At 41.9% G+C, this 22,324-nt stretch overlaps 1 protein-coding gene across 3 annotated transcripts in view; it reads left to right on the top strand.

Annotated features, from left to right (window-relative positions):
* The window catches only part of Ttl (tubulin tyrosine ligase), a 47,744-nt gene that overhangs the window by 3,958 nt on the left and 21,462 nt on the right, over positions 1–22,324 (top strand). For all 3 annotated transcript variants that reach the window (XR_006149928.1, XM_042695545.1, XM_042695544.1), the window contains exons 3-5: positions 7,709–7,941; positions 16,974–17,109; positions 18,780–19,049. Coding sequence is in view for 2 of the 3 variants with exons in the window: in XM_042695545.1 (XP_042551479.1) it covers positions 7,709–7,941; positions 16,974–17,109; positions 18,780–19,049 (639 nt within the window). In the remaining variant the exon portion in view is untranslated. The remainder of the gene's footprint in view (positions 1–7,708; positions 7,942–16,973; positions 17,110–18,779; positions 19,050–22,324) is intronic.

The following is a 22,324-nucleotide window of genomic DNA, read 5'->3' as shown; positions in this document are numbered from 1 at the left end:
ACGTGTAAGACCTCAATGGCCAACTCTCACTGCAGCTGGAGGTCTGTCAGAGAAGATACTTGAGCAAGGTATAAGAGCTCTATTCTACCATCTATCTCTGAGTAGTTGGCCTATGGCCATATACCATGACAACAGCATACAAGGGTGTGAAGGAGACAGTATCACACAAAGGCTAAGATCAGCAGCTTAGGTTTAACCTCAGCTGTCATCTTAGGGTGGGTTAAATCTCAGACCTCCCTCATAAGACAGTTATGAGTATTAAACAAGGAGCCACAAAGCAGACATAGCACAGATGCCTGATGCATATGCAAGTTTGTAGAAATGAATATAGTGATAGTAACTACTTCAGGTTGTTGAGTTAAGAGAATCTTCTTTTTTTTTTTTTTTTTTGTAGTCATGGGGCTTAAACTCAGGACTTGGGCACTGCCCCTGAGCTCTTTTACTCAAGGCTAGCACTCTACCACTTTGAGCCACAGCTCCACTTTTGGGGGTTTTTGGTGATTAGTTGGAGATCAGAGTCTCGTGAACTTTCCTGTCTTTTTTCTTTTTTTTTTTTTTGGGTCCGGTCGCGGGGCCTAAACTCTGGGCCTGGGCGCTGTCCCTCAGCCCTTCAGCTCAAGGCTAGCGCTCTACCACTTGAGCCACAGCGCCACTTCCGGCTTTTTTCTTTTTGCTTATGTGGTGCTGAGGAATCGAACCCAGGGCCTCAAGCATGCAAGGCAAGCACTCTACCACTGAGCCACCTTCCCAGCCCCTCTTTTTCTTTTTGCTTTGAACTGTGATCCTCAGATCTCAGCTTCCTGCGTAGCTAGGATTATAGATATGAGCCACCAGGGCCTGGCTGAGAATCCTTTAAAGCATGCCTGTCTCATAGTTTGGAATGTATCAGTAAAAATAGTTCTTCCTATAACTACTATGGATGTCACTGCTATTACTGCTAATCATTTCTACTGGGAAACACCAAGTATGAGATCCCAGAGGCCAGGATTGTCATTTGGTCTGTAGTATTCTTTGCATATAACTGATAAATATTTATAGCCAAGCAGATTGTTTAGCAAGGAGACAATGAGAGATGTTCTTTCCCTGGTAACACTCCATTCTGCACTAAAAGTATTTATAAAACCCAGTACACACAGGAACATTTCCATTTTTGCTTTGGTGTATGTGTATTTGTCATGGGGCTTAAGCTCAAGGCCTTGCGCTGTCACTTAGTTTTTTCATTAACAGCAGGCACTCGACCACTTGCTACATCTCCTTGTCTAGCCTTGTTGTGGTTGGTTAAAGATAAGGGTCCAAAGCCTATCTAGGCTGGCTTTGAAGCATGCTCCCCAAATCTCAGCCTCCTGAGTAGCTAGGATTACAGGTGTGAGCCACCAGTATCATTTCTTTTTGTTCTGCCTTTTTGGCCCTAGTAACTTTCCCACTTCTCTCTATGATGGGTATTCATGATTCAGCAGAAGTTCTCCTTTAGGAGAGTGAAGCTTTCTGAAGTTTTCTAATTACCTCTTTGCATATTTAGAATCTAAAAGACCGTTTGAGTAACATCAGGAGTAGGAAGTGGGACAGGATTACTCATTGAAATATTTATATAAAATTCTGTTTCTTCTCTGGATTTTTTGTTTAAAGACAAAAGTAGAACTTCACTTTTATAAATAAAAAGCAGAGGATGCTGTTAAAAATAATGCTGAACAAGCCAGGCATCAGTGGCTCACGCCTGTGCTCCTCACTTCTCAGGAGGCTGAGATCTGAGGATCGCAGTTCAAAGCCAGCCCAGGAAGGAAAGTCCATGAGACTCTTTTTTTTTGGGGGGGGGGGATGAGGGGGGGGTTAGTCGTGGGGCTTAAACTCTGGACCTGGGCACTGTCCTTCAGCTCTTCAGCTCAAGGCTAGCGTTCTACCACTTGAGCCACAGTGCCACTTCTGATTTTCTGTGGTTTATTGGAGATAAGAGTCTCAAGGACTTAACTGCCCGAGCTGGCTTTGAACTGCAATCCTCAGATCTCAGCCTCCTGAGTAGCTAGGATTACAGGCTTGAGCCACCAAGGCCCGGCTTTCCATGAGCTGCAGAGCTCAGGAACAGTGCCCAGACCCAGAGTTCACCATGAGCTTGGGGGAAATGCATGGTGATAGTGCCCTTTCCTTGGATGGTTGTGATGTGACATGGTCTATGATGATAAATGGTGAAAATGGTGATGTGACTCATGGAACCTGGAGGTTGTCTCCTTCCTCCCTGCTTCCTTTCTTCTCTTAATTCTTCCAAGAAGCTGTTGTATCCCAAGAGAAAATGATCAACTTTATCAGTTTGTTACCCTCTCATGGTTTTGTATGGCTAAAAAAAGGACTCTGGGGAATTAGAAATGTAATCTCCCTTAATTTATAGGACAAAACAGAGATCATAGATCAGCTGTGTTGTCCAAGGCTACAATAATAGTAAGCCAGAGTGCTTCTCAACTCTACAAATAGACCCCATAGGCATTGTAACTAGACAGCCCTCCCAGGGCTTTTCAGCGCCTCACTAGGGTTTTAAATTGGACCCTGTATGCCCTTCTTCCTATCACATCAGGAGGTTCAGAAATTCATCAAGGTCCCAGGGTACTCAAGGGTTTTTCTTCTCTTGGCAGAATTGGGTGCTTTCTTTTCTTGTGAGCATTACTCGCTTGTAGATGTGAATAAAGCCCCATTTGTAATTTGTGATTGCTTCCCAAATGAGCTGGTTGAGGGATTGGAACAAATGCAAAGGACCTTTTGCAGTCTGGTATTGGTTCTATACAGGAAATGCAGCTTCCAGGTGAAGGTCATCTGACAGAACAGTGCTGTCCAACAGAAATTTAATGCTAGCCACAAATGTAACTTTAACTTCTTAGTAGCCACATAAAAGTAAGTGCAGCAAGATTGATGCAATTAAATGTATAATCTAAGCAAAAAAAGCCAAGAAAATCCAGGTACTGATGGCTCATTCCTGTAATCCTAGCTACATAAGAGGCTAAGATCTGAGGATCATGGTTCAAAGCCAGTCAAGGCAGGAAAGTCCTTGAGATTCTGATCTCCAATTAACACCAAAAAGCTGTGGCTTAAGTGGTAGAGTGCTAGCACTGGGCAAAAACCTTAGGGACAACACTCAGTGTCTTAAGTTCAAGCCCTTGGACTGGCATCAAAAAAAAATCATGATCTATTTTGCTTCAGTAAATAAGTCCAATATATTGGAGTAAGAGTGTAGCTCAGGGGTATAGACCATGTCTCCTGAGCGTAAGGCCCTAGATTTCATTCCAGCACTATAAAAATAAAAAAGGCAATAACAAAACCCCCAAATACTGTCCTTTTGACATGTTACTAAAAAAGTAGTACTTTGATATTTTATATATTCTTTTCAGGTCTTCAAAATATGTTTTTTTTTTTTCATTTGTGGCATACTTGAATTCAAACCCTAAATTTTCTCTGGAAACCCTTGGTTTGAATTTACATTTCACAAAAAAATATAGTTTCAAGAGCATATTTCCATACCTGGGCAGCTCTAATATATGTAAAAGTTTTTTAGTAATGGAATCAAGTATCAAAATCATTTTTCTTCATTATTTGTGCATTAACAAATTCATTGTTTTTAGAGAACTTAATTTGACTTTGAAACAAAAGCGTGCCTGCCTGCTGTCTTGAGGCTTGACCTCAGGACCTGGCCACTGTCCCTGAGCTTTTATGCTCAAGGCTAGTGCTTTACTTATGGCTTTTTGGTGGTTAATTGGAGATAAGAGTCTCATAGATTTTTCTGCCCAGGCTGGCTTTGAACTGTAATCTTCAGATCAGCCTCCTGAGTAGCTAGGATTACAGGTGTGAGCTCCTGATTACTCTGCCATTTTTTTATTTTTTGATTATTGAATGAAATAATGGCATTTTGGGAGGAAATAATAATATAGCCAGTATTCCTTCTACCAAGAAATACAAGCTGGAATCAACAGTAGAGTAAACCTTTGTGAACTCTTTCATCTCTCGTCAGTGCGTATTGACAAAGAATATAGTGCCATTAAATTCATTGTCTTCTGTTTCTTTCAACAGTTTCATGAACTGGTGAATAATTGTAGCATCTTCAAGGATGCTCTGAACCATTTCAACAATTCTACCCAGGACACTATGTATTTAGCTTCAAAAAACAGAGGAAACAAATGTTTCCAATATGTGTCCGATAGTAGGATGTAGTTAAGGAAACACTGTTCAAATCCCAGTGAATTTACCTCAATCCAACCTACTTGAAGTCCTGTCCAACATGATAACAAGCAGTTTTTCACATATAGTTTAAATTCTTTGACTGTTATAAAATATCAAAATATGCTCATACCAAGAGTTTGATTTTTTTAGGCTGTAATTTGACAACTTTTCCATGTAAGCATGCCCCAAATATTAATCAGCATTAATTAACACCTCTTATATTTAGCTTACCTAAAACTAAAGAAAAAAAGCTAATATTTTTCTAATTTTGAATGTTGTTTTGTGACAAAGCTCACCTGGAACTTGCTATGTTGCTCAAGCTACCCTCAAACTCACCATCTTCATCTCTCAGCATCCTTAGTGTTGGGATTACAGCAAGCACCACCATACTTCATTTGAATCAATCAGTCTTTGATATTCTTAGGAAGTGTTTTAGTCTATGGCAAGTTGCCACTTAGCTAAAGGTTGCTTTTAATAAAATATCTTTTTAAATCTTTTCTTGCAGTCTTTCACTGTATTTTCATGTTTTTGTATGAAAAATCTGAGCCATTTTATAGTTGGTTGGAATTGCAAGTTTGATTTGCTAATTTTCTATTACTGTAGTATCTTTGTTTTACATTTCAAAATCTGTCCATACTCAGAGAGAGGAATGGTGGGAAAATACAGTCATAATATAGCACAGATAGGAAAAGGGAACTAGGAAACTTGAGGAGATAATGGGATGGTATAGGTGGTGGGTGGGGAGAATGATGAATGATAGAAGGGATGACCAATCAAAATGTTCCATATACATAAACGGACATGTTAAGTTGAACCTGTACAACTCTCTGAAGATAATAAAAAGAAAAATTTTTTAAATTTGTCCATACTGATTTTTTTTGGCCAGTCATGGGGCTTGAACTCTGGGCTTCAATTCTGGGAGTTGTCCTTGAGCTTTCCAGCTCAAGGCTAGTGCTCTACCTCTTGAGCCACAGCACCATTTCCAGTTTTCTGGTAGTTTATTGGAGATAAGAGTCTCATGGACTTTCCTGCCTAGGCTGGCTTTGAACCATGATCCTTAGATCTCAGCATCCTGAGTAGTTAGGACTGTAGGCGGGAGCTATACTGTGCCCAGCTATACTGATTTTTTAACTAGGAAAATAATTATATTCCACCTTAAGGATCACTTAGGATTTGCTAGCACTGTAACTCATGCTTTGCAAACAAATACATCATAATGTTTCAGAAAAGCAGGTTTCTTTGAATTGAATCAATCTATTGTCCCTGAATAGAACACTGATGTGTTTGTGTGTGAGGTTAGAAATTGCCTGACATGTACACAGCAATACATTTATAAAGTAAAATAGCACTCTACTGAGCTAATGAGGTTGTGCTTAATTAAAAACGTGTTTTTATAGTGATCGATATTCAAATTAAAATTAGATATAATTTCCAAGTCAGTTCACACCAGCCACAGTTTAAGTGCTCAGAGGCTGTCAATGACTTGTGGTCACTATATTCCGCAGTACAGAGTTGGAACATTTGGTGAGTTAGAAATTTATTTATTTATTGTTCCCTTGAGTTTAAGTACCTTTCAGATTTTGTTGGCTTGAACTTTAAAATGGCTTTATTGACATCTAAGTTCTAGATACCTGTTCTAGAAGAAGGGGAACAGATTAGGGTTTAGTGTTTAGTAGGCCTCCCTGTTTCTGCTTCCTTGGGGAAAGGGCAGGGCTAGAGTTTGGACTTGTAAGTTCATGGCTTGCATCCTCGTTGATACTGCCCTTGTGATTTGGGGTGTTCACCTACAAGGGACCAGATCCTCATGTGTTTCCTGGAATTCTCAGACCTCCTCCAACTCCAGAGTCTGACTGGAAAGTAATCATAGGGGAAGCCTTTTTTTTTTTTTTTTTTTTGGTGGAGGGGTAGTGGGGGGAGGTCCTGGGGCCTGAACTCGGCCTGGGCGCTGTCCCTCAGCTATTCAGCTCAAGGCTAGCACTCTACCACTTGAGTCACAGTGCCACTTTTGTTTATGTGGTGCTGAGGAATCAAACCCAAGGTCTCATGCATGCAAGGAAAGCACTCTACCACTGAGTCACCTTTCCAGCCCCATGGGAAGCCTTTTTGTTTGAGAGCTTTGCCCAAGGCCTGATTTTCTCTTGGAAGTAGGAGTTCTAATTCTCCATGTCCACTGGTGTTGCATGTTTCATTAGAAAATTTTCTTCAGGGGGGTGTGGGAGGGAGGATAGGAAGGGATGGGAAGGGGAAACAAAGGGGGAGGCTACAATGCTTGATAAGAAATGTACTCATTGTACTCATTATCTTGCCCATGTAATTGTAACCCCTCTGTACAGTATTTTCACAATAAAAAAAAAAGAAAATTTTCTTCAATATTCTGTCACTGAAGCCAGTCTGAGCTAAAAGCAAGAAATGATGGACTTAAATGATGGTATTTAGTCAGGCACTGGTGGATCACGCCTGTAATCCTAGCAATTTAGGAAGCTGAGATCTGAAGATTGCCTTTTTGGAAGCCAGCCCAGGAGAAAAGTCCTGTGAACTCTTATTTCCAATTAACCACGCAAAAACTGGAAGTGGAGCTGTGGCTCAAAGTGTTTAGAGTATTAGGCTTGAGCAAAAGAGTTCAGGGACAGTGCCCAAACCCTGAGTTCAAACCCCATGACTGACAAAAGAAAAAAGGAAAAAAAAATAGTCTTTAGATAATTCAGATTCCTAACCAGCTTTTTCTCCCCTGGAAAGATGGGCCAAGATAGTACTTCTTTTCTAGTTATTTGAACATTTTCCTCTATTCCCCACCTCTTTTTCTTTTCTTATCTGTCTGTCTTATCTGTCTTTTTTTAAATCTGTCTTTCTTATCTGTCTGTCTTTCTTGTCTGCCTTTCTTTCTTTCTTTCTTTTTTCCTTCCTTCCTTCCTTCCTTCCTTTCTTCTTTTCTTCCTTTCTTTCTCTCTTTCTCTCTTTCTTCTTTGTGCCAGTCCTGGGGCTTAAACTCAGGTCTGAAGCACTGTCCCTGAGCTTTTTTGTTCACAGCTAGTACTTGGGCCACAGCTCTACTTCCAGTTTTTTTTGCTGGCTAATTGGAGATAAGAGTCTCCCAGACTTTCCTGCCTGGGCTGGCTTTGAACCACAACCCTCTCAGACTTCAACTTCCTAAATAGTTAGGATTACAGGCATGAGCCACTGTTGCCAAGCCTCACTTCATTTTTTAATATGAATCTGGTTCATGTATATTGTTTTCAACAATCTATTTTGTTGAAAAGGTATTGGCTCAAAATTAAACTGAGTTTCTACAGAGGTATATTTTAAAAGAGCCAAAGTTTTCATCATTAAGTCTTTTGAAGTAACAGGTATTTCTTCAGCATTGTACCTAAGGGAGACCAAGAACAAGTAGAAGAGTAAGGAAGAGAACAGGCCTCTTTGAAAAGCTTTTGAGGAAAGCAGTAGCCTTTCTGAATAGAGTTTCAGAGCATAGTAAGAAATAGACTGACTTTTTTTTTTTTTTTTTTATCTACAGGCTAATCAAGACAAGCCCAGAACTCTCCGAGTCATGCGCATGGTTCCCTGAATCCTATGTGATTTATCCAACGAATGTTAAGACCCCAGTTGCTTCAGCACAGAATGGGATCCAGCCACCCATCAATAACTCAAGGACAGATGAAAGAGAATTTTTCCTGGCTTCTTATAACAGAAAGAAAGAAGATGGAGAAGGCAGTGTTTGGATTGCAAAGTCATCAGCTGGAGCCAAAGGTGAGTAGCATTGCCAAACTCTTCTCTTTGTCCCTGTGAGTTTTGTCAAGCTTTGTTCTTTGGCACATTAGAATTCAATTCTGTATTTAGATGACTGATTCTAACTGAATCACTGGAGGTAGAAATCACAGCTAGTTGTGAATAGCATCTGTAGCACCCTGATGGTTTCTTTTTAACCTAGACCTTCCCTTGAAGCTCTAGATCCAAGAGGACCTTTGCTATATCTAAAAGATATTTCAAAATTAATGTATCTGATCAGAGCTCTTCATTTCCTTTCCAATTTTGCTTGCCCCAACCTTTCCACTTTCACTATTCCTACTTAGCTTGTGATTCTACTATTCCTTCAGTCTCTGAATAATTCCTCTTTGACAGCTCTTTTCCTTATTCACTACTGTCTTGCTGGTGCTACCTTTAAAACATACTCTGAAATAGACTTTTCTTCATATTTCCACTGCTCACACTCAAAAATCAAAACCATCATTCTCTTTGTTCTGTGACTGCAGTGCCAATTCTCAGCCAGCTCTCCTCCACCCAGACAGTGGTGTTTCAGAAACATAAATCTGATCATGTTTCTTCCTGCTTAAGACTTACCAGCTGGCTCTTAATGTAGTTAGAATAACTTTAGCTTCCTGATGGTAGCCTACTACTGGACATTTCTTCATATTTCTGATCTTATCTCTTTCTATTCTTGTCCTTGCTTACTGTTCTGTAGACACAAAGTCTGCCTTGGGTCCCTCATATACTCTAAAATTGTCAGTGTGTCTGGAATGTGCTTACATAGAATTGTTTCTATTTCAACTCGAAGCTTGCTATGTCAGAAAGACATTTCTAGTCTAAAATCGCATGTACAGCTGTTGCTTCCTTTTTTACTTCTGGCACTAACTACTTCCCAGGACTATATTGCATATGTGTCCATCTCCTCATCGTGTTCAAAATTCCATGTAAACACAGACTGTCTATCTTGTGTCCATATGCTCCTCCCAGGCACTCAATAAATGTGTGTGAATGAATGCATGAATGACATGAAGTTTATAAGAACAACTCAGGCTTAAATAAAGGCACCTCTCAGTATAATAAGCACATGAACAGTTTCTCCTCCTACCCTCATACGGTCTTCTTTTACAACCATTCCACTTTGAACTTGCTTCTCTTTTTATTTACTTGGAAGACCACCTGGCCATTATTTCTCATTTCTGTCCTTGGTCAAGTAGACACACTTTTTTTCTACCAACTATCTTGGCATTACCAGGAATCTTCTACAAGTGGAAGAATGGGACTCTTGCCACAAGCCAGGTACTTCACCTATTTTTCTTTCCCCCTTGCAATTTCTTCTCAAGTTAAGGCCTCTGGTTCTGATGATACATGGAGGAATTGGAGGAGGAAATAGACATCCACAGTATTCCAGGTTCCTTCTGTAGGTTTGAACTTGGAGCCAGGTGGGACTCTCTAAGGACCCTCGCACAGTCTCTGGACACTCACAAGGCAAGACAGAGGACACTAAGTGGTAGGGTTCAGTAAAGAGAAAATAAAATGTTGAACTGAATTTTTGCTGTAAGAGTTGAGAAAAGGAAGTGGAAATGTGGCTCAAGTGGTACATCACCAGCTTTGAGCAAAAATGCTAAGGGAGCTAGCCATTGGTTGCCCATGCCTATAATCCTAGCTGCCCAGGAGGCTGAGATCTAAGAATTATGGTTCAAAGCCCTGAAATTCTTTTTTTTTTTTTGGGTCCGGTTGTGGGGCCTGAACTCTGGGCCTGGGCGCTGTCGCTGTCCCTCAGCTCTTCAGCTCAAGGCTAGTGCTCTACCACTTGAGCCACAGTGCCACTTCCGGCTTTTTTTCTTTTTTGCTTATGTGGTGCTGAGGAATCGAACCCAGGGCCTCATGCATGCAAGGCAAGCGCTCTACCACTGAGCCACCTTCCCAGCCCCGGAAAGCCCTGAAATTCTTATCTCTAATTAATCACCAAAAAAGCCATAAGTAGAACTGTAGCTCAAGTGGTAGAGCTCTAGCTTTGAGCACAAAAGCTCAGGGACAGGTCCCAGACTGCACCGAAAAAAGGGGGAAAAAAAGCTAAGAGGGAGCATGAGGCCCTGTGTTCAAGCCCTAGTCCCAACACACACATCCCCCTCCCCCCCCACACACACTTGAGGAAATAAGTGGTATATAATATATATTTACATATTTGGGGACTACAAAATGAAACCAATGAACTACTTTTTCTCTAGTTAAACAATGTTTATTCATTCCTTCTATGTGCTTAGTATAGCTGGCTCAGTCTTCAGACTATACTCACTGTCATACCACTGTCCACCTTTACCACTTCTGTCTCTGATCTGCGACCACCTTCTTCTCCCCTGCAGTATTGCTTCCTATCTCCTGCTCTGGACCATTTGCCAGAGGTTACATACAACTCGGTACTTAGAGATGCTGTTCCAGCACAGTGACACCGTGTCACCTCTGTGCCTAGCACTACTTCCCATGCCAGGATAGCAGTTGGCAACCAGCAGAGACTTGGTGTATGGACACAGTGAAAGAATGGATGGATACTGGGAGATAAAAGAATAAAAGAGACAGACATGATCTTATGCCCCCAGGGACCTACAGTTTTGACAGCAAGAAGGGCTAATGATGCACCTATTTCCAGAAAAGCTGAAGTGGGAAGCAAAAGCGGGTAAATAATAACCTTCTTAAAGACCCCTCAAAAGATCCTTTGCAATTTTTCTGTTTAGTAAGTGATAGAAGATATATAGTTAAAAATCCATGGAAAAGCCAGGTGCCAGTGGCTCACGCCTGTAATCCTAGCTACTCAGGAAGCTGAGGTTGAGGGTTGCAGTCAAAGCCAGCCTGGGCAGGAAAGGCCATGAGACTCTTATCTCCAAGAAACCACTCAGAAAACCTGAAGTGGCGCTGTTGCTCAAGTGGTAGAGCGCTAGCCTTGAGCTGAAGAGCTGAGGGACAGTGCCCAGGCCCAGAGTTCAAGCCCTATAAACCTTTTCCTCCCCCCCCACAAAAAAAAAATCCATGGAAACAAGCTATACCAAGTATTCAAAAATGACTAAGTAAATATGAATTTTATGTATCATTTACAGCTATAGGATAAGAAAACAAAGAGTGATGATTTTGCTGAAGGTTTGTGGCTAACTTCTCTGGGTAGTGATGATGGGATGACAGACTAGGGGCCATAAAGGACTCCTGATCGCACACTGAAAATGCACTCAAGGAAATATTTATATACTATCCATTTTTTTATGTTGATACTGTGGCTTGAACTCAGGGTCCAAGGACTGTCCTTTACCTTTTTTTCTCATGGGTAGTGCTCTACCACTTGAGCCACAGCTTTATTCCTGGCTTGTGGTGGTTAATTGGAGATAAAAGTCTAAGGAACTTTCTCTGCCTAGTGGGCTAGCTTTGAACTATGATCCTCCTGAGTAGTTAGAATTACAGGCATGAGCCACTAGCACCCAGCTCCCAAGGAGATATTTAAAAAGAAATAAAAGGGTCTACAGCAAAGACATCTGCTATTAAGTTGTCTGTAAAATTAAGATTTAGAAACAATCCCACTATCTAGCCATTAGTAAATAAATGTGTGATTGGGTTTTTTTTACTCCCACAGGATGGGATATTTTCAAAATTATGAAGTGAATATGAATATGTGAATATCTTACAGGTTCACTATAATTGAACCAGGCTTTTCTTCTGTATAAAGAAAGGTCACATGAAAAAAAAATTAAAATACTTAACATGAGGAAATAAAATTGTGGTTAACTTTTCCATTTCACACTATGGCACACCTTAAAAATGGTACTTTTTTTTGGTCGTGGGGCTTGAACTCTGGGCCTGGGCACTATCCCTCAGCTCTTTAGCTCAAGGCTTGTGCTCTACCACTTGAACCACAGCACCACTTCTGGCTTTTTCTGTTTATGTGGTGCTGGGGAATTGAACCCAGGGCCTCATGCATGCTAGGCAAACACTCTACCACTGAGCCACCTTCCCAGCCTGGTACATTTTTTTAAAAGTTATAAAAATGTGTCTATCTCTGCCTTTTCCCCATTTTTTCCCCCAATGACTAGCACTAAGTATATTAATTTTCAGTAAGAGTTCACACAGGAAATATAAGGAAAATAAGGTTGGTGCTCATGGTAGAGAATGAGGTCAGATGGTGTTGAACAAGGAACAGTTGTAGGATGTCAGCAGGAGAGTAGTTGTTCAGGATAATTGTTCTAGAAGTCATATTTGGGATCATACAGAAGAGGGGAGAGTAAAGTCTTAAGAAGTAGCAAGTAGACATAAAGAGGAATCTTAAGATCTGAATGTGGTTTCTGAGGAGGACAAAATAGAATAGGAAAAGAGAAGAGGTAGTTGATTTGCAGTTTCTTTATTGAAAGCCTAATTGGTGGAACCCCCTCCCTCCATGCAGAAGTGGAGTCATGGAGAAGAGGTTGACTTTAAGGAAAGAAGGATTGTTGAGTTAAGAAACTAAGTATAGGGGGACAAAAAAGGAGGGGGTAACAATACTCAATAGGAAATGTAGTCATTACCTTACTCATGTAACTGTAGCCCCTCTGTATAGTATCTTTACAATAAAAATATTTAATTTTTAAAAAGTACATCTCAGAAAAAGAAACAATATCAGTTCATTTATGCTGAAAGTATGAGACCAGTAGAGATAAGCTATAAATCCAAATCAGAGGTGGCAGAGTACTAGCACCAACCTGGGCATTCAACCCTGTTGCATAATATAAGACCAACAGAGAAAAAATTAATTGCTGCTGGGTGACCGTGACTCACACCTCTAACATAGCTAGTTGGGAGGCTGAGAACTGATTCAAAACCAGCCCAAATCAAGGCATGAGACTCTTATCTCCAATTAACCAGCAAAAAGCTGAAAATGGAGCTGTGGCTTAAATAGTTAAGCACTAGCCTTAAATGAAAAGGCCGGAATGGTAGTGTGGCTCAAGTGGTAGAGCGCTCACCTTGAGCTGAAGAGCACAGGGACAGCTCCCACGGCTAGAGTTCAAGCCCCACGACTGACCAAAAAAAAAAGACAGTGTCTTAAATGAAAAGGCTAAGAAATATTGCCTAAGCTCTGAGTTCAAGCTCCAGAATCAGCACACGCTAACACACAAACACACACACACAGTTTCCCTATCTGTAGACTAACAATGACTAACAATGACAACAATCATAACACAGTACCACTTACACTTTACCTCTGTGACAATGAGATCTTAAGTGGAAACCACAAAATATGTACATTTGCTGAAGATTACAAAATGAGTATAGAAGAGGTCAGAGAGCCTTAGAGAACTCCATAAACAGTAAAGATGTCAGTTCACCCAAAACTGGTCCACAGGTTTAATGTACTTCTAATTAAGACCTCAGCAAGGTTTTCATGGAGCTTCTACATAGAAAATCACAGCCCCTTTAATACCTTAAATGATCTTGAAAAACAAGGTTGAAGGCTTGCAGCAGTGGCTCACACCTGCAATCCTAGATACTTCGGAGGAAATCTGGAGGATTAAAGTCCAAGGACAGCTCTGGCAAAAAGTTGTGAGACCCTATCTAAACAGTTTGTCACAGTGAGACACACACACACACACACACATACACACGTCCATCATCCCAAGAACTCGGTCATCCCAAGAATGCAGAAGCCTGAGATTGGGAGGATCTCTGTTCTTGTCAAGTCTAGGCAAACAAGTTCATGATCTCATAGATCCCTGTCTCAACAAAAAAGCTGGGTATGGCACCATATGCCTGTCATCCTCTTATGGCAGGAAGTATAAATAGGAAGATGTGGTCCAAGCTGGCTCAGGCCAAAAACTCAGATTCTGTCTCAGAAACAACCAGGTCTAGCTGGGTACTGGTGGCTCAAATCTGTAAACCTAGTTACTTGTGAGCCTGAAAATGACAGTGTCACAGTTTGAGTCCAGCCCAGGGGCAGATAGTTTATGATACCATTTCTCAACTCATAACCAGGCTCAGTAGCACACACCTAGCTTTCTAATCCTGAGCAGAAAAAGCCACAAGACTCATTTATATGAAAATGAGGGGCTGGGAATATGGCTCAGTGGTAGAGTGTTTGCCTTGCATGCCTCTGAGGCCCTGGGTTCGATTCCTCAGCACCACATAAGCAAAAAGAAAAAAAGCCCAAAGTGGTGCTGTGGCTCAAGTGGTAGAGTGTTAGCCTTGAGCTGAAGAGCTGAGGGACAGTGCCCAGGCCCAGAGTTCAGGCCCCACGTCCGGACCCAAAAAAAAAAAAGAAAATGAGTATATGATTTTTTTTTTTTTTTTTTTTTTTTTGGCCAGTTGTGAGGTTTGAACTCAGGGCCTAGGTGCTGTCCCTGAGCTTTTTTCTTTTTTTTGGTCATTTGTGGGAATTGAACAGGGCCTTGGCACTGTCCCTCAGCTCTTCAGCCCAAGGCGAGCACTCTACTACTTGAGCACAGCACCACTTCCCGTTTTCTAGTGGTTTATCAGAGATAAAAGTCTCACAGACTTTCCTATCTTGGCTGGCTTTGAACCGAAATCCTCACATCTCAGCCTCTAGAGTAGCTAGGATTACAGGCATGAGCCACCAGCGCCAGGCTTGTCCCTGAGCTTTTGCTCAAGGCTAGTACTCTAGTACTTTGAGCCACAGCAACACTTCTGGTTTTTGAATGGTGAATTAGAGATAAGAGTCTTATGGATTTCTCTGCCTGGGCTGGCTTTGAGACAATCCTCAGATTTCAGCCTCCTGAGTAACTGTGATTATAGGCATGAGCCACAAGTGCCTGGATATTCTTTGAAAGTTCTTTGTTTTTTGTTTTTGTTTTACACCACTACCTGGGCTTGAACTTGGGGCCTCACCTTTGGCTTTTTTGCTCATGTAGGGTTGGCACCCTACTAAACCTATACCTCCAGCCTACATTTTTTTTGGTGTGCCAGTCCTGGAGCTTGAACTCAAGACCTGAGCCTCTTTGTGCTCAAGGCTAGCACTCTACCACCTGAGGTACAGCACCACTTCCAGCTTTTTTGAGTAGTTTTATTGGAGTTAAGAGTCACAGAGGGACTTTTCTCCCTGGGCTGGCTTCGAACTGCATTCCCCAGATCTCAGTCTCCTGAGTAGCTAGGATTACAGGCATGAGCCATCGGCACCTGGCCTCTACCCAGTTTTTTTGTTGGTTGATTGGAGATGGACTCTTACAAACTTTTCTGCCTCGGCTAACATCAAACCATGATCCTCTGGATCTCAGCTTCCTGAGTAGCTAGGATTACAAGCATGAGCTACCAGCACTCAGCTGCAGATTTATTTGTAAATGCCCCAAACTGAACACAATCTGTATAGTTATTTAAAGATAAATGATCAGGGGCTGGGAAGGTGGCTCAGTGGTAGAGCACTTGCTTTGCATGCCTGAGGCCCTGGGTTCGATTCCTCAGCACCACATAAGCAAAAAGAAAAAAGCCGGAAGTGGCGCTGTGCTCAAGTGGTAGAGCGCTAGCCTTGAGCTAGAGCTAGAGCTGAGGGACAACACCCAGACCCAGAGTTCAGGCCCCACGACCAGACCAAAAAAAAAAAAAAAAAAAGATAACTGATCAAAGCAACCGGTCAGTTGGCTCATAGAATACTACTTGTAAGTTCTATCTCAACTTATTTAACAAGGATGTGATATTCTTCCTTACTTACTTTTTTTCTTTCTTTCCTTCTTCTTTTACTCTTTCTCTCTTTTTGTTTATCATGGGGCAGGGAACTCAGAGCCCTGTCCCTGAGCTTTTGGACTCAAGGCTAGCACTCTACCACTTTGAGTCACAGTGCCACTTACGTTTTCTGGTGGTCAGGTAGAGAGGGGAGTCTTACTGAGCCGGGCACTGGTGGCTCGCGCCTGTAATCCTAGCTACTCAGGAGGCTGAGATCTGAGGATCACTGTTCAAAGTCAGCCCCGGCAGGAAAGTCCGTGAAACTCTTCAATAAACCACTCAGAAAACTGGAAGTGGCGCTGTGGCTCAAGTGGTAGAGCACTAGCCTTGAGCTGAAGAGCTGAGGGACAGCGCCCAGGCCCATAGTTCAAGCACTATGACTGCCAAAAAAAGAGTCCCACTGGATTTTCCAGGCTAGCTTTGAACGATGATCCTCAGAATTCAGCCTCCTGAATAGCTAGGATTACAGGCATGAGCCACCACTATCCAGCTTCCATTATTTAGTATTAATGGATGTTTTGAATGTACTGAGTTTTTCTTTTCTTTTCTTTTTTTTTTTTTTGGGGGGGGGGGTCCGGTCGTGGGGCCTGAACTCTGGGCCTGGGCGCTGTCCCTCAGCTCTTCAGCTCAAGGCTAGCATTCTACCACTTGAGCCACAGCGCCACTTCCGGCTTTTTTCTTTTTGCTTATGTGGTGCTGAGGAATCGAACCCAGGGCCTCATGCATGCAAGGCAAGCGCTCTACCACTGAGCCACCTTCCCAGCCCAATACATACATACATACATACAGAGAGAGAGAGAGAGAGAGAGAGAGAGAGAGAGAGAGAGAGAGAGAGTTTATTGCAATGCTTCAGGGAGCATACTTGTATATTTGTATTTATATTTTATATTATATATTATAATATTTTATATTATATTACATATATTGTATGTATATTTACATATTGTATGTATATTATATTACATATATTGTATTTATATTTGTATTTGTAGTTATATTCTAACCTCCAGATGATTTCTACAAGACTGAGTGTTAGGCTGTGTATAATCTTTATTGTAGCTAGTGCCCAATAATAGAGTAACATTTTAACAGTACTTAGATTTTTTTAAATATCTATAAAGCTGAAATTTCATGGATAGGGCCTGTCCAGATAGCATCAAGAATCTTCTGTGGAGGAGAGCCTTTAATAGCCCCAGAAGCTCCATGTGGAGCCAGGAGGGAGGAAGATGGGAGTGTACAGGCCACTGAAAGCCTTCTTGGGTTTCTTCTGCTCTCCCTTTCCTTTCTGGCATTGCAGAGGGATTTTCCTGGTGGGAAGAACTGGACTAGTTTCTGTTTTGCTTTTGCTCTGTTAGGTGAAGGCATCCTCATCTCCTCGGAGGCGTCAGAACTTCTGGATTTCATAGACAACCAGGGCCAAGTGCATGTGATCCAGAAATACCTTGAGCGTCCTCTGCTCCTCGAGCCGGGTCACCGCAAGTTTGATATTCGGTAATCCTTCAGTGCCCTGTGCTGAGCTTTTATTCATCTGAAAACAATGCTCAGGGTACGTGGCCAGCAGAGGACCCAGATGTGAGGATCTGGCTGCCTGTGTTTAAGATGTTACCACATCTGAGGACAGCTGAGCAGACCTGAGTTCCTGCACCTTATTTTCTGTTTCCATTTCAGTGTTTCCTCTCTTCTCTCTAGAAGATGTAACCAAGATTATGAATTTTCTTTTATAATATTTATGTGTACGTGTACAGGTCCTGGGGCCTAAATTCAGGGCCTGGATGCTATTCCTGAGCTTTTATTTCTCAAGGCTAGCCACAGCTCCACTTGTGAGTTTTTGGTGATTAATTGAAGGGCCTTTCCTGCCCAGGCTGGCTTCGAACCACAATTCTCAGATCTCAGCCTCCTGAGTAGCTAGGATACAGGTGTGAGCCACCTGCACCTGGCTCTTCTTAATACATTCTTTTGTGAGAAGGTCTTCTACGTTTTTGCCCAGGCAGGCCTCAGGCTGCCATCCTCTGACCTCCCATATGATTGGGATCACAGGCATGAAACCACTATGTCCCACATAATGGTTGAGATGAGATCTTGCTAACTTTCTGTCTGGACTGTCCTCAAATCACATTCTTCTGCCAAGCACTCAAGAGACTAGATACAAAAACTGTGGTTTGAAGCCAGCTTGAAGAAAAGCTGTTAGAATCTTATCTCCAAATAACTACCAAAAAACTGAAAGTGGAGTTGTGGCTTAGGTGGTAGAGTACTAGCCTTGAGCAAAAAAGCTCAAAGACAGTGCCCAGACCCTAAGTTCAAAGCCCAGGACTGATACTCGCACAAAAAGACACACACACACACACACACACACACAGGGCAAAAACCTACAATCTTTCTGATTACCACCTGCTGAGTAGCTGAGATTACAAATGTGAGCAACCATGCTAGACTGGGTTATGTGATGCTTTCCGAAGCAAAGTACTCTCTACTCAGCTTGCCTTGGGCATTGCTGTCACCTCCTCATCAAGATGCTCTCCTTGATGCTCTCATAAAGACATTTTGCTTCTTAAATATCAGTCCTATGTCAGATAAGATTCAGGGTATACATTTTTCCTCTTAAGATCCTGAAAAGCAAACATGACCAATGGAGGCACTGTAAGTTAACCTCAAAACCATATCAAGTTTCTTCAAAATGCTATATTTATTTTAATGGGTTCAGGTCTTATTATTATGTATGGTTTTCACCTCCGTGTGGTGAAAACCCACTTTTACCTGACCGTATATAACTTTAAAATTACCTCCTGAGCCAGGCGCCAGTGGCTCACACCTGTAATCCTAGCTACTCAGGAGGCTGAGACCTGAGGATCACAGTTCAAAGCCAGCCCAGGCAGGAAAGTCCATGAGACTCTGATCTCCAATAAACCACCAGAAAACCGGAAGTGGCGCTGTAGCTCAAGTGGTAGAACACTAGCCTTGAGCTGAAGAGCTGAGGGACAGTGCTCAGGCCCAGAGTTCAAGCCCCATGACCGACCTCCCCCCCCAAAAAAAAAAAATTACCTCCTTCCTCTATTCTCCCTAGTCCCCCCAAAAACTCAGCCTGTGAGGATTGGTATAACACACACACACACACACACACACCCTATACTATATTATAAACCAGTGTGTTTGTTAAATTACAGAAGCTGGGTGTTGGTAGACCATCAGTATAATATCTACCTCTATAGAGAAGGTGTGCTTCGGACGGCTTCAGAACCATATCATGTTGATAATTTCCAAGACAAGACCTGCCACTTGACCAATCACTGCATTCAAAAAGAGTACTCAAAGAACTATGGGAAGTATGAAGAAGGGAATGAAATGTTCTTCGAGGAGTTCAATCAGTACCTCACAAGTGCTTTGAACATTACCTTGGAAAATAGTATCTTGCTACAAATCAAACATATCATAAGGTAAACTTACTTGTAACCTTTCTTTTGGCTTCTTAAAGTTTATGACTTTCAAGGAATTGTTCCACTTATGTTGTCTAATTTATGGGCAAAAGTATTTGGAATATTTTGTTATTCTCAATGTAATATCTAGAAGGATCTATAATGATGTCACTTCTTGTCAGTTATTGATAATTTATATTTCTTCTCTATTTTATTTGAGTAGATAGACTAGCGTTATTAGTAATTTGTTTTGGTGGCAGTCCTGGGGCTTGAACTTAAGGCCCAGGTACTGTCCCAGAGCTTTTGTGCTCAGGGCTAGCCATGCTTCTGCTTCCAGCTTTTTGATCATTAAACGGAGATAAAAATCTCATGGATTGGGCTGGAAAGGTGGCTCAGTGGTAGAGCACTTGCCTTGCATGCCTGAGGCCCTGGGTTCGATTTCTTAGCACCACATAAGCAAAAAGAAAAAAGCCAGAAGTGGCGCTGTGGCTCAAGTGGTAGAGCGCTAGCCTTGAGCTGAAGAGCTGAGGGACAGTGCCCAAGCCCAGAGTTCAGGCCCCACGAATGGACCCCCCCCAAAAAAAAAAAAAAAAAAATCTCATGGATTTTCCTGCCCCAGCTGCCTTCAAATCCTGATCCTCAGACCTCAGCCTCCTGAGTAGCTAGGATTACAGGTATGAGCCACTGGCACCCGGCAATTATTAATTAATTAATTTATTTTTGTGTTGGTACTAGGGCTTGAATTCAGGGTCTGAGCATTGTCCTTGAGCTGTTTTGCTCAAGGCTAGTACTGTATCACTTAAGCTACAGCTCCACTTTTTACTGATTAATTGGAAATAAGAGATTCTTGGACAGGATGGCTTTTAACCTTGATCCTCAGATCTCAGCTCTCGAGTAGCTAGAATTACAGGCATGAGCCACCAGCACCCAGCTATTTATTTATTTTTGGTGTTGGAATGAGGGGTTTAACATAAGGCCTAATGTTCTTGCTTGACTTTTCTCTGTCTCTGTCTCTGTCTCTCTGTGTCTGTCTCTGTCTCTGTTTGTCTGTCTCTCTGTCTCTGTCTGTCTGTCTCTCTCTCTTTTTTTTTTTTTTTGGGTCCAGTCGCAGGGCCTGAACTCTGGGCCTGGGCACTGTCCCTCAGCTCTTCAGCTCAAGGCTAGCGCTCTACCACTTGAGCCACAGGGCCACTTCTGGCTTTGTTTCTTTTTGCTTATGTGGTGCTGAGGAATCGAACCCAAGGCCTCATGCATGCAAGGCAAGCGCTCTACCACTGAGCCACCTTCCCAGCCCTCTCTCTCTCTTTTTGTGCCAGTTCTAGAGCTTAAATTCAGGGCCTGGGTACTATCCCTCAGCTTTGTGTTCAAGGCTAGCACTCTACCACTTGAGTCACAGCTCCATTTCTGGCTTTTTGGTAATTACATGGAGATGAGTCTCTTGGACTTTCCTCCCTGGGCTTCTAACCATGATCTTCACATCTTAGCCTGCTGAGTAGCTAAGATTATAAGTGTGAGCCAGGTGCCCAGCTTGCTTGACTTTCTTGCTCATGGTTGGCATTCTACCAGTTGAGCCACACCTCCAGTCTGACATTTTTCTGATTAATTGGAACTAGAGTCTTGCAGATTTTCTGCTCAAGCTGGCTTCAGACCATGATCTTCTAGGTCTCAGCCTCTTACATAGCTAAGATTATAGGTATGAGCCACCAAAACCTGACTTTAAATATTTATTTTAAAACCAGATTTTTGGCTTTATTGATTTTCTCTTATCTTTTTTTTTTTTCTCTTGTTTCCAGTTTCGTTGCTTTTTATGATCTTTGATATTTTCTTATGCTCTTCGGGGAGATTTAATTTGTTCTTTTTCTTATTTCTTTTTTCTTTTAAATTTTCTTTTGTCACGCATGGGGTTTGAACTCTGGGCCTTTCTCTCCGCTCTTCAGCTCAAGGCGAGCTCTCTACCACTTTCAGCTGGGTACTGGTTGTTTCACGTCTGTAATCCTAGCAACTCAGGAAGCTAAGAACTAAGGATCCCAGTTCAAAGCCAACCGGGGCAGGAAAGTTTGTGAGATTCTTATTTCCAATTAACCACCAAGAAACTAGAAGTAGAGCTGTGGTTCAAAGTGGCTAGCCTTGAGCACAGAAGCTCAGGAATAGCACTCATGCCCTGAGTTTAAGCCCCACAATCAACAACAATAACAACAACAAAAATTATATGGTCTCAGGGGCTGGGAAGGTGGCTCAGTGGTAGAGCGCTTGCCTTACATGCATGAGGCCCTGGGTTCCATTCCTCAGCACCACATAAGCAAAAAGAAAAAAGCTGGAAGTGGTGCTGTGGCTCAAGTGGTAGAGCACTAGCCTTGAGCTGAAGAGCTGAGGGACAGCGCCCAGGCCCAGAGTTCAGGCCCCATGACTGGACCCCATCCAAAAAAAAAATTAAATGGTCTCATCGCTAAGGGCTTCATTTTTTTTTTTGCTTAATGATCTGATATTTTGGGGTTTCTGAGTAATTTCACTATAGACATACAGACATACTTTATATTATTTCATTTTAAAAAATCATTATAGTGGGCTGGGAAGGTGGCTCAGTGGTAGTGCTTGCCTTGCATGCATGAGGTCCTGGGTTCGATTCCTCAGCACCACATAAGCAGAAGAAAAAAAAAGCGGAAAGTGGCACTGTGGCTCAAGTGGTAGAGTGCTAGTCTTGAGCTGAAGAGCTGAGGGACAGCGCCCAGGCCCAGAGTTCAGGCCCCACGACCGGGCCCCCCCCCAAAAAAAAAAATCATTATAGTTTGTGTCATGGCTCTTAGTGAATATTCCACTTGCACTGGAAACAAGGCCCATCCTGTGATAGATAGTTCAACCGTGTTCTCTGTCAATTAGGTCTACATGGTTGATAATGTTTGAGTCTTTTAGAACCTTGATGGTTTTCTCTTTGACTTGTTTTGTTCATTCCTGCATTGAAAAACTGAAGTCTCCAACTACAATTATGAATTTGTTTCAGTTTCATTAGTTTTTGTTTTATATGTTTTGAGGATTTATTGCTAGGTGAATATATATTTAAGATTATTATCTCTTCTTTGGGGACCAAACATTTTATTAGTATGTACTTTGTTTTTATCTTTAGGAGTATTTATGACTTTTTAGTCTATTTTGTCTGATTTTAATATAGCCACTCGAACTTTTGGTAAGTGTTTCCATGGTATGTCTCTTCACATTCCGTCTTTTTTAGATTTTATTGTAAAGGTGTTGTACAGAGGGGTTACAGTTACATAACTAAAGTAATGAGTACATTTCCTTTT

This window comes from Dipodomys spectabilis, unplaced genomic scaffold (assembly GCF_019054845.1).
Source record: "Dipodomys spectabilis isolate Male_0828 unplaced genomic scaffold, ASM1905484v1 ptg000187l, whole genome shotgun sequence".
NCBI lineage: Eukaryota > Metazoa > Chordata > Mammalia > Rodentia > Heteromyidae > Dipodomys > Dipodomys spectabilis.
The sequence above is the reverse complement of the archived record's forward strand: the minus strand, read 5'-3'. Positions and strand labels throughout refer to the sequence as shown.